This window comes from Mustela putorius, unplaced genomic scaffold, assembly GCF_011764305.1.
Source record: "Mustela putorius furo isolate JIRA1106 unplaced genomic scaffold, ASM1176430v1.1 tig00000275_pilon_pilon_pilon, whole genome shotgun sequence".
Lineage (NCBI taxonomy): Eukaryota > Metazoa > Chordata > Mammalia > Carnivora > Mustelidae > Mustela > Mustela putorius.
In genome coordinates, this window is record NW_025421341.1 from 32,044,831 (window position 1) to 32,062,268 (window position 17,438).

Genomic DNA, 17,438 nt, shown 5'->3' on the forward strand with positions numbered 1-17,438 from the left:
AAGGTGCAATTATTTCATTAAGTAGCTTCCTGAACTATTAGTAAATGACAGATCTCTCAAGTAAAATACCCGCATATAAGCCGCAGTTCTTATCATCAGCCCAATCTTTACCAAATCAGAGATGTCAGTTCATACAGTTCTTGAGGACTTCGTGGAACAAGATCAATCTGTTCTTGACAACTTCCGTTAGCAGCACCGCACAGGAGAAAGTGAAGTGTTTCTGCAATGTCTGTAAAACCAGTAACAGAAACCAAAAACCCATGAAACTAGTTATATTACCTCATTTAAAAGGCAATCATTCCTATGGGGGAAAACAATCAGAATTATTTTCTTACAGTCAACTATACATGAATAAAAAGTTTAAAAACGGGTTTTTTTTTATACAGCAATATGCCATATATAGGAATTAAAAAGCCAAATGAGCTATAATGAAAACATAAAAAAAGAAATTTATGAAAATTTTCTTTCTAAAGGCTTCAGTCTGAGTCCTAGTTGGCCATTTAAACAAAATCCACACCAGACAATTTGGGAATTTTTAAATTTTGTTTTTGGTTTTATTTGTGTGTGAAGAACACAGTGCTTTGTACAAAAGTGCAGTCAACGTACATTTTAATCCCCCATTCAAGTTTATTTGCCTTTAGTTTAAGTATACTGAAAACGGGTGGTCAACACAATGAAACAAATTATAAGCATCAAAATATTACCATACTCTGGTCAGGAAGTAATTAATTACCTTAAAGACAAACATGCCAACTTAATACAAAGGTCATTAACATATCCTCTACCCTAAGTTTCCAATGCCAGAAGACATCAATTTATAGAGGAATTTGCATGAAAACCAGCCTCCCACAAGAACACTCTTAACATGAGGAAGTTCCCATTACCCACAGATTTAGTCATTCAAATAACTAAAGGTACAGATGGCACTGGGCCTTTGAAAAATACAAACATTTCATTGAAATGTTTTGGCAATAATCACTAAATTTTGTTATGGAAGAAAGTATTCACTACTAATCTGGGCAAAAGCCTATATAGTTAAATTGCTGCCCCACATAAATTTCACTAAGAAATTTATTTTAAATTTCTTGAGAAAGTACAGTCTTGCCAACTCTCTTCAGAAATGTGAATACATATCTTTAATTTTTTTTAAAAAAGAGATGAGAGGGTGACAACATGCTTCCTTTGTGTTACTGCTGAACAAATAAAATCTAAGTCTAGTGGCCTCCAAGTGATAAATGTACGGCAAACTTCATGGATTAATAAGCAAAAGGTGAGAACAGTCATCCTAAGGGGAAAAAAAGTCCGAAATGGTAAAGCACAACCAGTCAGTGAACAATTTCCTAAAATGTTTTAGAGAAATGTGGTGCCACACATGGTAACAAGAAATAATCTGGATTCAAACTTCAGGAGATGGTGGGCTCAGCAAAATTCAAAGGGCTCCTAGGGCATGCACCGACGCTACTCAAGACAAAGTTAAATCCTTCCCCAACTTTTCTCACTTTGTTCATGACACAAGCCGTATGATTCTCTGGAATGCCAAGTTTAGGAGTGATTAGTGCTTCAAGAGAATCTTTTCAATAAAACAGCTCAACAACACTGCTTTCCTGCAAAATGCTGGGCCAATGTGCCAATTCACAAAAAACGTGACTAAATATAAAAGACGTAAATAACGTAAAAAATATTTATCTGAGACAGTGATGCCAGAGGCTTCTCTGTCCCCAAACACCATCTCTTATGCTCCCACAGTAATATCCTCAGAGATGGGAATTAAAAATATGAAATTACCCACCATTAAATGCATCCTGTATAAATGGGATCAACACCCTAGAAGCAATAATCCTAACATACAGGTGTTTTCTGAAGCCCATTGTCTTCTGAGATTAACTTGCAAAATCTAAGGTTTATGAGAGAAATGCAGTAGCAACACAACAGTGCAACAAAATTGTATTGATGGATAAGGCTGAGAAGGGCCTAGAAAATACTCAAGCAGTGAAGATGAGAGAGATTCATGTGTGCAAGTAAGTTCCAAATTCCTGAGGAAGGAAAGCACTGTGGAATCAGATAAACTGCTGGGAAAACTCTAAGAGGGGCAGAAAGAAGGGGAAGCAGAGGACAGGCAACTACTCGTAACTCAGTATTCCCCTAGTGAAGCATCACTACATAATTACTATTGGAGAGAAGGCAATGAGCCTGCATTTTTAGCCCTAGAATCACCAAGGATAAATTTTTAATATACTGCAGATGTTATGCATTGTACACAGGAAGCACTACTGTACTGTCCCCACACAAATCTACTACGGATCAAGTTTTCTTTCCTTACTCTCCAGTGTCCATTTTTTTTTTTAAAGATTTTATTTCTTTATTTGATAGAGAGAGATTGCAAGTAGACAGAGAGGCAGGCAGAGGGGTGGGGGGAAGCAGGCTGCCTGCTGAGCAGAGAGCCCGATGTGGGGCTCCATCCCAGGACCCTGAGATCATGACCTGAGCCAAAGACAGAGGCTTAACCACTGAGCCACCCAGGCACCCCCAGTGTCCATGCTTTTAACAAGTCCTTTTACTTGCCTATATTGACTGTATTTATTAATAAACACTTTTTAAGAACCCGCTTCTCCTGTCTGAAGGTGGACAACAAAGTAGCACTTACTTTGCTTCATAAGTTGAACAGCTAAAGTTGGACAGTTGGAACACATCAGAGAAAACATGCGAACCACCATTATGAACATCCCAGAACTTAAAATGGGTGGAGTCACTACCAACAGCTGTTGAACATTTGTAAGCAGATCTTTGGAGGCAACCTGCTGGAGTAAATTCTTCACAAAAAAAAGAAAAAATACTGTTATACCATGACTCAACAATTAACAATTTCATGAAAATACCACCAAAGAATAAAGGCTTACCTCCTCATGTTGGAAGTTGTCCACTAGACGTGCAAAACAAAGACAAGTGCTTTCGACTGACTTTTTGTCCTATTTTTTAATAGAAGAAATAAAGCTTAGTAATATAAAATATATCACTGTCTTACATCACTACCTAATTTTCTTCCTAACCTCAAACTGCTCAAGGCCGGTTCACTAAGATGTGAGCCTTGAAAATCCAATGTACAATGTACAATGTACAAAATCCAAGGTACAATTAATAACATCATGATTTCAAAGCATAGAGCTTCACACTGAGAGAACTTCTCTCCTCTGTGAAGATCCCAATAAATAAGAGCAAATATGCAAAAACGAAGGAACTTTTTTGCTTCTGTAATTTCAATACTTAACCACAAGTCACAACAAAGATAAATATCATTCTAAAAAAGCATTCGCAGTAGAAACGTTTAAAACATGTATACACTAAAAAGTTGGAAACAGTTCAGTATTATGTGTGTGTGAACCAGAGGTTTACCGATGATGTGAGAAAATAGGTGTCATTTTGCTATAATCACTATGAAAACAATCTAGAAACACTATTACAGAGGCCTCGTTCAGAAAACAAGAAATATCCTTATAAGAACAATTTAACTGTTTAACAAGTGTTTTGATAGTGTTTTTTTCCTAACTGATAAATGGGTTCCAGATATAAAAACGAGACTGGCTTGCTTATACAAAATTGAGAATAATTCTGGTATCATAAAAGCCCTATATCTTCACTATCAGTACTTAAGTCTATAAAGGGTGCTACAAATAACCCACCCAACAATTTAACTTCTGATTCTCACCCTTTTTTCCAAAATACGGTATGGAAATCACACCCAACTACAGAATACATTTCTAGACCCAGTAAGCACAGGTTATCTCAGCCTACCAACTTTATTTCTTTTTAATTAATTTATTTATTTGAAATAGAGAGAGAACATGCACACAAGGGCGGGGAACAGCAGAGGGAGAGGCAGACTCCCCACTGAGCAAGGAGCCGGACACAGGACCCTGAGATCATGACCCAAGGCGAAGGCAGACAATCACTACTGAGCCACCCAGGACCCAGAGTCTACTAAGTTTTTAAAATTAAGTAAGCAAACAACGAATAGCATGACTTGTATCTTGATCATCTCAGAGGCAAAACATTTCACAGTGACTTAATAATCTTTTTTGTAGCTCTCTTACATAAATCCCTATTGAACATATTCTCTATACCAAACTGTCCAGAGATGATTTTAAACACACTTTGTAAAGCTGATTTGGGAGTCCCAATTTCTAGGGGTGCCTGGGTAGCTCACTTGGTTAAGCGCCTGACTCAATTTCAGCTCAGGTCAGGATCTGAGGATGGTGAGATGGAGTCCCACATATGACTCTGTGCTCGGCAGGGAGTCTGCCCAAGATTCTCTCTCTCCCTCTACCGCTCCCCTGGCTCAGTCATGTTCATGCTCTCTCTCTCTCTCTCTTTCTCTCAAAATAAAATAAATATTTTAAGAGCCTGATTTCTAAAAACCCTTTTATAGCAATTAACAACATCTTAAGACAATTTATGTTAAAATAAAATTCAAATTTCTCTACAAGGCTTAACTCACTGCCCCCCACACCAGATTTTGTAAGCCCTGCTTCTCATACTCCATCACCTTGTCTGCCAATTCCATCACCTAAATAAATGTTCCTGCTCTTCTCCAACTTCCAACAGTCACAGTCTGCAGTGTCATCTCATCTCTGATCCTAGCCCACATCCTCCAGATCTTTCCTGCAGAACCCAATGCCTTAGAGGAGAGATGATCTCCCTAAAGGAAACTGATCCTATCACACATTGAGTGAAAACACTCAATGTTTGCTGAAATAACAAACTCATCCCTTAAAATCAAAATACTAAAATGCTGTCACATTTGGGTAAATCCATCAAATTATATAAAATAACCTAGCATGGTACACGAATGGAAAACCCAGCAGGAAAAAAAAAAAAAACACATGGATCAGAGTATTTCCAATTTATACATCCAGTTGGATGATTTAAACCCTAGATAAAACTGGCATTCTAAAAAACATAGTAAAGATGTTTTATGGCACATAAAATAGGTTCATGTTTTACCTGATGGGTTAGCCTTTGGGTAAGCAGTGGGAGGGAATCTGCCACAAAATGAAATTCGTCTGGCGTGATGCTCTGGCAGCAATTGGCTGCAATTGCTAGTGCATTTCTTTGGGCATTTATGCTGAAGAATTCTAGATACAGCAAGCAGTCTGCCAAACCACCCTAAAATACAGAAAACTGTTAAAGTGAAGAAAGACCCTCAGCAATTTAAAAAAAAAAAGAAAAGAAAAGAAAAAGGAGTAAGAAGTCTAGCACATCACTTTGGAAACACCATGTGCACCTTACAGAGACTGCAGTCTAGTAGCCAGCACAAATGCAGATCTAAAATCCAACTTGAAATGAAATACAGTCCTTCGGTAGCAACACTTACCGCCTGCAGAATGGCTTTACTGTGTCTGCGGGATAACATCTCCAAGGCAGTCAGGGCCTGCTCTGCCACATCAATACACTGAATAACTTGCAGCTGGGAACGTAAAAACAGGTAACTTAAGGCCATCACTCAAGTGCTTTTCCAGCTGCTTATCTTCTACACGAATAAACACAGTATTTTTGCTAATTCCATCAATCTATACACTGCCCCTAATTCTAACATGAAAACCACCATAGGAAAACAGTGATTTATGAGCTCAAGCTGTAACAAGTAAATATAGTTTCCTTCCAACTACCTTGTTCTCTTTAAAGACATAGAAAAATAGGTTTTACATAGGGAATAAATGAAATCCAATTAGATAACTTTCAATTTTTCTATTTATAATAAATGGGTTGTTTTATATAACAAATTTTAAAATTCAAGTTTTACCCTTATGCCATATTCAAGGTTATAAGATAATGCAAATTTTATTATGCATTAAAAAGAAAAAGGCCCTTAAAACAGACCAAAACACAACCTACCACAGACCATATGGAAAAATTTCCTTTCTCCACTGACTCACTTTATAACCTTGAGCAAGCACTTTATCTCAGCTGTAAAATGAGGGTATAAATAGCTATCAACCTCATTGGGATATTTTCTAGCAATTATGAGATTATTTTAATCAAGTGCTTTAAGTTCTTCTCTGAAAGATTTTATATTCTTGATAAATGTTCTCATTAAAAATTATTAACTGAAATGATTCCATAAATGTTTTTATTAGCATCAACTTTAAACTACTGGTGTGCTAAACACAAAGTATCTTTCTGACAGTCTGGGTAAAAAATATACTTTGAATAGATAATGAATCCTTTAAAAAGTCTTTTAAGGTGGCCTTACAATTTCGATGTACTACTTTAGAATTCAGAAATCAAAAGTCTTCAGCTTGATTCCCCTAGGCCTGGTTTCAAACAAGCAGAGCAAAAGCAGGATTACCTTTTCTAGAAAGACAGGAATTGCATCTACTACAACAGCAGATGATCGAGGAAGTGCTTCCATCATGTATGTTAAGGCTCGACAAGCATGGTTCATCTACAAATAAGATAGCACTTTTACTCAATAAGAACCCAAAATTTTATCTGGGGTGTTTAAAAAAATATACCACATACTTACAATATCGAAATTATGTTCCATCTGAAGTAATGTTATCTGTTTAAAAAAAAAGATAAGAACAAACTATTAGAAGCTATCTATATCCCTAGAAGAACTGTTTCTTCCTCTACATCAACTCAAATGGAAAGTATTAGTCAAGACCTTATTCTTATAAAAATAGTACCAAGTTAAAACCTAGCATACACAAGAAATGATTATATTGAGGATGGCAGGATGCAGATTACAGCTCTTGACTTGGAAACTGTGCTAATCATCACCTCTCACAATCCAGGTCATAAAACAAAGGCTTACAACCAACTGTTCTGGTACTTCTAGCCCCCTTTCTCTGATGCCTGTTTAACAGGCATCAGTAAATACTTAATACCTAAAGAAACAGATCATCAATGCACTGGCATTTGTTAACAACTGTATAGACAGATTCAAGACTACTATTTCAACTCCTGTGAATAGACTTCTCTACAAGCTGAGTTAAACACCATTTAAGTCAGCTGTAAAGTCCTCAAACACATTACTTATCACATCAAAAACTAAGTATGCACTAATTAAAACCCAAATTAATCATCGTATTCTACAACTACATGAATGAGTCTACATGCGTTTCTTTTAGTTTCCCTTGTAGACAAGACCATAAGCAGATTTTACCCATGTTTTTCAAAGGCAGAAATTCAAAACCGCTAGGGCTATGTATATATACAATCTCTTGATGAGAGATCCAATCTCTTGAAGCAGCCAAAGCTACCAAAGAAATGTCCTATCTGGGGAAGCAATCATTCAATGGGAAATTTTAAATGCACTGAATTCAAGTTACAAAGTACACTTCAAATAAATGTATTTAATAATGAACATCAGATACTCTAATGCAATATTCATTTAACAGGAGTGCCTTCTCAGCTATGAATTATGCTAGGTCAAGTACATCTACATATCTGAGGTCCTGATCACTTTCTTTGTGTGTGTGTGTGTGTGTGTGTGCGCGTGCGCACACACACACCGCGCGCGCGCGCGCGCGCACACACACACACACACACACACACCCCATTCTGGGGTTCAATGGAACCTATAACCAGTCATTTGAAATACCCACTGTAGATCGAAAGGGGTTGTCATGTTGACAGGAAAAGTAACAAGTTCTCCAATTCTTAAGATGGAATAAACATTGTAAGACCATGTTTGAGAGGAACAGCTCTAACAGATTCCTTTTCAACAAAAATGACCAGGGTCACACAAGTGAATGGTGACAGATGGATACATATTCACAATATTCAATTCTGATGGAAGATTAATCTGGCCAGTTCATTAACAATAGTCAGTATTACTAGCAGGAGCTGTCTTACATAGGTCGATGAAGCACTTAAATCTAATCAAAGGCCAGCAAATCAAGTACGTCAGATTATGTGTCAACATTTGCAGAGATTTAATAGCATCTTTATACAACTAATAAAAACTGCATCTTACATAGTATAAGCCTAGTTCTTTGTTATTTTTTTAATAAACAAGAACAACAAAATAAGACAGTTTAATTCAGGAAACAAAACCAGCTCCTAGGGAAATGGGTAGGGTGAGTGTGAATACGGAAACAGGCAAAACGTAACACAAAAATCAATACTGCTTTCACTGAACATCCAGAAATCAACATGCCAGCCCTCATTAGAAGGGAAGTGGTAATAGTTAAGTGCCAGTTCACACTATCCAGGTCTGCCTGACAGAAAGTGAAGAAACTGGTCCATCCTTTCTCACCCTGCCAGAGCTGAGCCATCCAACAAGAACAAAAGATGGCATCACCTTGTATTTCAATGAACTTCATTCAACTGTCTCCACAATCATAATGAGATCAAACAAGACAATCTGACATATCAACCATATTTTTGTCAACTTTATTTGCTATGTAAACGAAGACTTATTGAAGACTTATTAACTTGATACTTGGTTTTTAACTTCCAATATATTCATATGCTGTATGAGTAAATTCATGATGTTTATGTTATGTTTTGTTTTACACTCAGACTTAAATCTTAATTTCCCATATAGCCAATCTTTTTAATCTTGAACTAAGAAACTACCAAGCTGGTTGTTTAAGACTTACTTTGTTCAGGAGCCTACATTTAGTAGTGGCAATTCCTCCTCCTCTTTTTGCCCCATTAAAAAGCTCAAGCAATTAAGATGTTTTTAAATTCTAAACATCAATTCACGACTGTACTGAAAAACATCACTAAAAGGTTTTGTTTCATTTCTTTATATTTTTGCTTAACGTAAAACCTAAGCTGGAAGGATTCACGTGGTACTGTGGCTGGAATGCTCTGCCGCTGCACACAATTACAACACGAAAGCTTTGTGACCCACAAAAACCTGCCACAAGGGAGCAGCTTATTACTGCCCATGTATCACCAGTTTAAAAGAGAGAGCACGTAAGTTTAGATATCACCTAATGCAACAAACAATTTAAGGTTTAAAACCAGTCATTTTAAACCGTAAGAGACTCTCAATCTCACAAAACAAACTGAGGGTTACTGGGGGGAGGGGGGTGGGGAGAGAGTGGTGGGGTTATGGACACTGGGGAGGCTATGTGCTATGGTGAGTGCTGTGAAGTGTGTAAACCTGGCAATTCACAGACCAGTACCCCTGGGACTAAAAATACATTATATGTTTATAAAAAAAAAATTAGAAATTAAAAAAATAATAAAATAAAACCAGTCATTTTAAGTATCAAGAAGTAGGAGTTTAGAAAATTACAAATTCATTATTTGCAATCACTGCCAAGATCTAGAAGTGTGAAGTAAAAGCACAAAGCCACACTCTACCATCTCTTAGTTCAAACGGTATAAATAATCATGCTTCAGCAACGTTCAGTAACTGAGATAAAATGAGGGGCAAACTCTCTTACCAAAGCTGGAACGACACTCTTGACAGGAAACCCTCCCAGCGTCTCCTCATTTCCCATAACCAATAGCTGACACATTTCAATAACTGCCTGGAGCTGCTGGCTTTCATCACTTGCTTGCAGTCCTTGCAGAAGCTGTTGGGCCTTGGAGCCTTCACAGGGAGGGGAAAAAATCATTACTTTTAAACATTTAAGGAAATTATTAGTAGGTATAAAGTGTGACTCTACGTGGCAGTGGGCTGCTTATCTTTTGATCCTAGTGAAAGGCTAAGTCTATAACTAGGGCTAAGACAGGCTGCTAATATAATTCAAAACACAAATTGACTGAATTTATCTTAACTTAGACTGATCTCGTAGTATTTATTGATTTTTGTCTTTTAATTTTTCCTTTAAAATGAAACAAGTGGATTGCCTCTTACTAGCTAAAACAAAAAGATATCCCTAAGACTAATACAAATTGTTACCTCTGACACAGTGACTTTTACATATATAGACTAAGCAAAAGCCTTCTGTAGGAATAACCACCTGTTAAAAAGTGATGGCCAGCCTTCAACGAAAATGCACATACTCCTGAAGTCCTGCTCAGAATAAATGGAATCCTGGTAACAGTGAAAGGGCAAGAAAATAAAGATAAACAGAGCAATGTACCTAATAGAAGAGAGTGGAAAGAATGCAGTATTTTTTTTTAAAGATTTTATTTATTTATTTGTCAGAGAGAGCAGACTCCCTGCCGACCAGGATATCTGACTGATGTGCGGCTCGATCCCAGGACCCTGAGACCATGACCTGACCCAAAGGCAGAGGCTTAATCCACCGAGTCACTCAGGCACCCCTAGAATGCAGTACTTCTAAAAACAGCAAAAGACTGGCTTATTCACCTCCTCTCATTCCCTTTGCATATGACTTCCACTTTTAAGGCCCAAATTCATTGCCCAAAGAACTGAAAAACACTAAGATTCAACTCCTACAGGGATAGGCTGTGGTCAGTGATCTAGGTAACATACTCAAAAATGAAGGCCACAAAAGTATTTCAAATTTTCATGAACACCTACACTTCCTATCTGAAACCATAATTAATGTTCACCAAATTATAGCTAATGCTAATTTCAAGCCCTTTCTCTTCCTACACCTTCACAGGTTCTTGTCAGCATAAGGGATTTATCCTCTCCAAGTCATTAGACAGCTTAGAAATGTCAGATGTGTAGAAACTGCCAATGAAGGCGGGATTCGTATGAAAACCAAAGTATTTTATTTCAATTAAGTTACAGTGATCTTCCTCAAAGCACAGCCTTTCAAAGGGGACACATGGTGATCCTTGCAATATTTAAGACTATGGCAAACGAATTGCATATAACTATTACTGCCTACCTACCTTTACCATAATGAAGAATCTACCCAAAAACATATTGCAAGAACATCAAGTTCAGACGGCTGCCATCTTTAAAAATTTTCAAACTAAACAGGAGTTCCACTTAGAGCAGGCCTATCATTTTTGCACTGAAATGAAAGGCAAAACAAATGAAGGGAAGATAAACTCTTGAAAACAGAAGAACCCTCAGTTGCTTCTAGATCTGCTTTCAAAGGCTGAAACAGTTCATATATCCCACTAGCACAACCACCCAAAACAAGAAAAACTAACATATCCATTGGGTGTTTTATAAACATGGAAGCTGGCAATTCTAGGACACAGATCATGTTAGCATGGTAATAAGATACCACAGAACATTAAACCAACTGAAAATGACAATAAGAAGCAAAAGCCATAATTTATGTTCTGATCAATTTTGGTTTTAGAACCATGGGAGCAAAATAAAAACAAAAACAAAAACAAAACACCACAGGAGCCCCAAAGCATCTTTGTCTATGTAGCTTATATCTAACTTGTATTTATTTACAAATGTGTCTGGCATTAAGAGAGAAAAAACTTAAATACTCATTAATTCATTACATACTAATATAAACATAGTTTTGTGAAAACCATATTTTCAAAAACAGACGATGTCAGTGATGAGCAGCGTTATAATTTTTTTGTTGTAAACTGTTTCAATGTCAAGCTTTATTAAATAAAACAGCAGTATGACCACCGCTGCAGCTACTCTTAATCTGTGGCAACATTATTCGAGATGAAGAATGTGTGAAACTCAGGTCCAGCTCTTTCACAAGGACTACTAAAAAGACATGTACTTGTTAAAGACAGTAAAATTAGTAACTCTGTTTAGCAAGGGCATCCTTACATAAAACTGAAATTATTTTCACTAGTAGCACTTGGCACTGAAGAATATAACAGCTACTGGCGCAACCTAGAACCACTGCTTTGATTCTCTCAAAAACGTACTAACAGTTTTACATACCATAGACTTTTGCAACATCAACAAAATTCAAACAGCAATGTAGAAAAGGAAAAACCTTACCAATTATTACTAGACTTTTGACCAATGGCTTTAATATTAGCTTTAATGTCTTTAGTATTAGGGTTTCAGGAACCCCAGACAAGCTACAGACCACAGTCTGAGAAGCACTATCACAGATCAAGGTACGCAAACATTTTTTATAAAGAGCCATAGGTATTTTGGGCTTTGCAAGCCATAGGCTCTGTTGCTTTCAACTACTCAACCCTGGCCCAAAAGCAGAACAGACAATACATAAACAAGTAAGTGTGGCTGTATTCCAATAAAACTATTAATAAACACTTCAATTTGAATTTCATTTAATTTTCACATCTCACAAAATATTACTCTTAAATTGTTTTCAGCCATTTAATGTAAAATCACTTTTAGTTCACAGGCTCTATAAAACTGAGCAGGAGGCTGAATTTGGCCCTCGGGCAGGAGTGTGCCAATTGCTGAACTGAATGGGGGAGAGAACCCAGAGCACTTCAGGGAGTCACAGGAAGATGCTGCTTTTCTTTTTCTTTTTTTTAAGATTTTATTTATTTGACAGACAGAGATCACAAGTAGGCACAGAGGCAGGCAGAGAGGAAGGGAAGCAGGCTCCCCGCCAAGCAGAGAGTCCGATGAGGGCACGATCCTAGAACCCCCTCAGATCATGACCTGAGCCGAAGGCAGAGGCTTTAACCCACTGGGCCACCCAGGAGCCCCAAGATGCTGTTTCTGACTGAACTGGTCCCAACGGGGAGATCGGCCCAGTTCTGGAGCTGTGAAGAGGGCTGGGGCTGAATCAGAAGTTTTTGTAAGACAGAACAAAACCTTGTTAAGTCTCATGGTGCTCAGAAGACAAAGGCCCTACAGAGGGAGGAGGCCTGCCTCAAACATACACAGCCACTGGGTTCTATCCCCAAGACATCTGTGACATTTTCAAACTGCATAATGAATTAAGTCTAAGTAGACAGAGACTTTCAAGGGTCTCAATCAAAACCCTAGGGGGATCACAAGGCACAAAGAGGGATGAGCCACAGGTGAAATGAGTCACACAAAACTCATTCTAAACAAGCTGATGCCTGACCAGAACAAAATAACCAGCTCCTAGCCCTTTGTTTCAATACAGAAAAGGGGGAAACAACTTTACAATGGAAAGTGTTATCTGGAGTGGCTTCAGTTCTTTTATACAAAATGACTAGCACATAAACAACTACTAGATGTATGAAGAAGCAGGAAAATCAAGCAGAGGGGCAGCTGGGTGGTCCAGTCAGTCAAATGCCTGGGGTCAAGCCCTGCGTGACCTGAGTGCCAAGTTCAAGAGTGGAGACTCTTAACCAACTGAGCCATCCAGGCACCCCCAAAAAGCAAATCTTAAAAGAAGTCAGAGGAAAAAAAAAAGACACTGCCTTGAAAGGGCACCAGTAAGACTTTTATAATTTTTTTTAAAACGATATTTTAAATTTATTTGGCAGACAGAGATCACAATCAGGCAGAGAGGCCGGTAGAGAGGGAGGGAAAAGCAGGCCCCCTGTTGAGCAGAGAGCCTGATGTGGGGCTCAATCCCAGGACCGTGGGATCATGACCTGAGCCAAAGGCAGAGGCTTTAACCCACTGAGCCACCCAGACGCCCCACCAGTAAGACGTTGAAACAGAAGACATCACAAAGTGCTAAAATGAGAATTTTATACCTGGGAAAAGTATCCTCAAAATTAAGGCAAATCAAGGGCTTCTCAAAAGCAAAGACAAATCATTACTAGTACTCATTTACCACAGGAAAATAGAAGTTCTCTGAAGAGAAAGGAAACAACTCTGATTAGGAGAGAAACTGCAGGAAGGAATTAAGAACACTGAAAATGGGATGTGTACATGGACGAAGGAATACAGAATATGGATAATCTAAAACAACAGCTAGGTCTTACTGTGTTTATAACACATGTGTAAGTAAAACAAATTAAAACAAGAGCATGGGAGAGCCTAGGTGGCTCAGTGGATTAAAGCCTCTGCCTTCGGCTCAGGTCATGGTCTCGGGGTCCTGGGATCGAGCCCCGCATCAGACTCTCTGCTCAGCAGGAAGCCTGCTTCCCTTCCTCTCTTTCTCTCTGCGTGCCTCTCTGCCTGTCATATAAATAAATAAAATCTTAAAAAAAAAAAAAAGAAAAAGAAAAAGAAAAACCAAGAGCACAAAGAATGTCAGGAGGAATAAAGAGTGAAACTACTGTTCAGTTCTTAACACTAATTAGGATGTAATAAAGTATTAATATAAGGTAGGCTATAACAAACCAAGGACATGCATTAAAATCTCTACAGTAACCTCTAACAGACATCTACAGGGATACGGAACTAAAAAGTTAGAAGACAAAAACTGGCAAAAAGGGTGCCTCAGTGCATCAGTCAGTTAAGCACTTTCAGTTAAGCAAGTGCCTTGGACTCCCGTCCTGATCCCAGGGGATCAAGCCCCATATGTCAGGCACCCTGCTTGATGGGGAACCTGCTTCTCCCTCAGCCACTCCCCCTGCTTATGCTGCCTCTCCCTCTTTCTGCCAAATAAGTAAGAAGAAGAAAAAAAAAGGGCGCCTGGGTGGCTCAGTGGGTTAAGCCGCTGCCTTCGGCTCAGGTCATGATCTCAGGGTCCTGGGATCGAGGTCCGCATCGGGCTCTTTGCTCAGCAGGGAGCCTGCTTCCTTTCTCTCTCTGCCTGCCTCTCTGCCTACTTGTGATCTCTCTCTCTCTCTCTCTCTCTCTGTCAAATAAATAAATAAATAAATAAATAAAATCTTTAAAAAAAAAAAAGACAATTTAAAAAAAAAGACAAAAAAAAAAGACACCATACTGTTCGTTACACATGATGGAAGAAATGCAAAATGGTATGGCTCCAATAAGGCTGATTTACAACAATCTACCCTAAACATAATGCAGGAAGAAATACGAAAGCAGTGTTTGACTGAAACACACTGAAGACTGGAAATACCTGAATGTCCTAGACATGATAAAAAAGCCATGCATCCCCACAGCAGAGCACTAAAGCAGCTCTACAAAAAGGAATCTGGTATCTCCTCTTTCCATGTGTAGCAGCTATATGAAGGGGATCACCGAAATACTATTAAAGGCAACCTCAAGGGTATAAAGCTTACTCCTCCTATCTTAAAAAGGAAGTGTGTAGCAGATAATATGAATTTGTTTTTGTTTTAAGTAAATAACAGAAGGACAAGCCATAAAATTAACAAAGGCTATTTGTGTGGGAGGAGGAAACAGGGTAAAGGGAATAGCAAAAGAAGCTGACTTCCCTAAATAAACCTTATTTGTAGACCAGACTTTCTATACCATGTAAATATCCCATAAGGATAAAATTGAAAAAAAAATTTAAAAGCAACCTCTAGAAATTAAAAGAAAATCAAGCAAATGAACCAAATCAACTTGGAGAACTGAATGAAGAGAAGGATCATTTCAAGAGACTTTAAAATACCAAAACTTGACCACAGAATGAGTCCCCAAGAACAGCCAACAACGTAAACTTGAAAAATTAAAACTCAATAATATTACTTTTGGTATTAAGCTGGAATTCTGTATTGTAGGAGAAAGCAAATAAGTGACCATGTTACTATCTTTGGGAACTGAAACTTCCGGCTTGGGAGAAAGAAGATACAAAATAAAGGTAGATAAAAACCTCCGAGCCCTAAATTTAAATTAACACTAAAAGTGGAAACTCATAATTTTATTTTATTTATTTATTTTTAAAGATTTTATCCATTCATTTGAGAGAGAGAGAGCACAAGTAGGTAGAGTGGCAGGCAGAGGGAGAGGGAGAAGCAGGCTCTGCTAAGCAGGGAGCCTGATATGGGACTCGATCCCAGAACCCTGGGATCATGACCTGAGCCAAAGGCAGCCGCTTAACCGACTGAGCCACCCAAGTGCCCATGATTTTATTTTAAAAGATAAAATACAGAGGCGCCTGTGTGGCTCAGTGAGTTAAGCCTCTGCCTTCGGCTCAGGTCATGATCTCAGGGTCCTAGGATGGAGCCCCGCATTGGGCGCTCTGCTCGGTGGGGAGCCTGCTTCCCCCTCTCTCTCTCTCTGCCTGTAGACAGATAAATGGGGGGGGGGGAAGAAAAGTAAAGTAAAGTAAAGAAAAAAAAAAGATAAAATACAATTTTTCCTAGGTTTGTTTACTACACGTACCTAGTAACAATGATCACCCCAGGGCCACTTGGGTAGCTCAGTCGGTTATCCGTCCAGACTTCTGGTTTTAACTCAGGTCGTTATATCGAGATCTCAGAATTAAGCCCCACATCACTGCCTCATCAGAGCTGGCTTCGGATTCTTTCTCCCTTACCCTCTCCCGGCTGCGCACTGGTGCTCTCCCCTCCCCCTCAAATAAATAAAATCTTAAATAAATAAAAAAAAGAAGCCACCACAGTAGCAATGAGTAGACCTCTGCCCCAGACTATGAGCTCTAAATACTATCTCATATAAACGAAACCAGGGTGTTCTCTGAGAAAATCCCTGATTTCAGGTATCTGAGGTGGAGGTTTTGAGCCTGATGTATCAGAAAGGAAGTCACAAAAAACTGCTAGGGATCATATCAGAAAGACTGAGAAGCCACCTCCCAAAAGATGCCATCATCCAATGACAGGACAATTTAATCATCAAAAAAAATCAGTAAAATGTCTCCACTTTAGAAACAACAACAATGGCACTTTGGAGGATGCAAAAACCAACTCTTTTCCAAACTGGTATGGAGAGAAATCTGTTTTCCTATACCGGCTATTCTTCTGTGTAACAAAATAGAAGGAAGATATTCTTAATATGTTTCTACTAAATTACCTCTTTTACTTCTATGCATAAATTCTGCTCATTAGATGTGAATTACTATCAGTTTATAATCCCTGTCACCTAGGCACTGAGTTTTGATGGCTTAAGAGACAATCAGACTTTATGTGCCTCCTAAGTATTAGAACATACTACCACTTTTGCTTAGTCTTTCCCCACCAAGGAAATAAAGAATAAAACTGGAATCCGAAAAAGCCTCTAGATCCAAACACCAGTTTATAAAGAAGCACACCTGTACTATTTGAGAGAAGGAAACTTGATGCTCATTGGACTTACTGGACAATTACTGAAGAAATTACCACTTTATTTTTCAGGTATGATAATGGTCATTGGGGGGGAGGGGTGGTCCTATGTTTTAATGAGCATTATCTTGAGCTACATTATTAAATGTGTCTAGATAATATTATATAATGCCCGGGATTCATTTACTACAATGTGGGAGAAGGAATGTGGTAAGGGTAAAGACAAAGACTGGCCATGCAGTAGGCATTACTGAACTGGATGAGGGTGGGGGGCACTTTCTCTACTCTGGTTTTATTCTATGGCTCACATTAATTCCATGTGCAATGGTCAACACTTAATATGAATTTGATATTGATGATTTTAATACTCTTTTTTTTGTTTAAGAAAGATTTTATTTATTTATTTGAGAGTGAGTGAGTAAGAGAGAGAGCATAAGCTGTGGGGAGAGACAGAGAGAGAGAAGCAGACTCCCAACTGAGCAGGGATACTGATGCAGGGCTCATTCCCAGGACCCTGGGATCATGACCTGAGCAGAAGGCAGATGCTTAGCTGACTCAGCCACTCAGGTACCCCTAATGTTAATACTCTTAAA

General features: G+C 38.4%; 1 protein-coding gene across 18 annotated transcripts in view; it reads right to left on the minus strand.

Annotated features, from left to right (window-relative positions):
• TRIP12 (thyroid hormone receptor interactor 12) overlaps positions 1-17,438 on the minus strand; it is a 145,951-nt gene that overhangs the window by 39,520 nt on the left and 88,993 nt on the right. For all 18 annotated transcript variants that reach the window (XM_004773423.3, XM_004773420.3, XM_045078833.1 and 15 more), the window contains 8 exons: positions 9,402-9,550; positions 6,521-6,556; positions 6,344-6,439; positions 5,369-5,461; positions 4,999-5,160; positions 2,898-2,966; positions 2,645-2,810; positions 112-229 (listed from right to left, as the gene is read on the minus strand). In XM_004773423.3, coding sequence (XP_004773480.1) covers positions 112-229; positions 2,645-2,810; positions 2,898-2,966; positions 4,999-5,160; positions 5,369-5,461; positions 6,344-6,439; positions 6,521-6,556; positions 9,402-9,550 — 889 coding nt within the window. The remainder of the gene's footprint in view (positions 1-111; positions 230-2,644; positions 2,811-2,897; positions 2,967-4,998; positions 5,161-5,368; positions 5,462-6,343; positions 6,440-6,520; positions 6,557-9,401; positions 9,551-17,438) is intronic.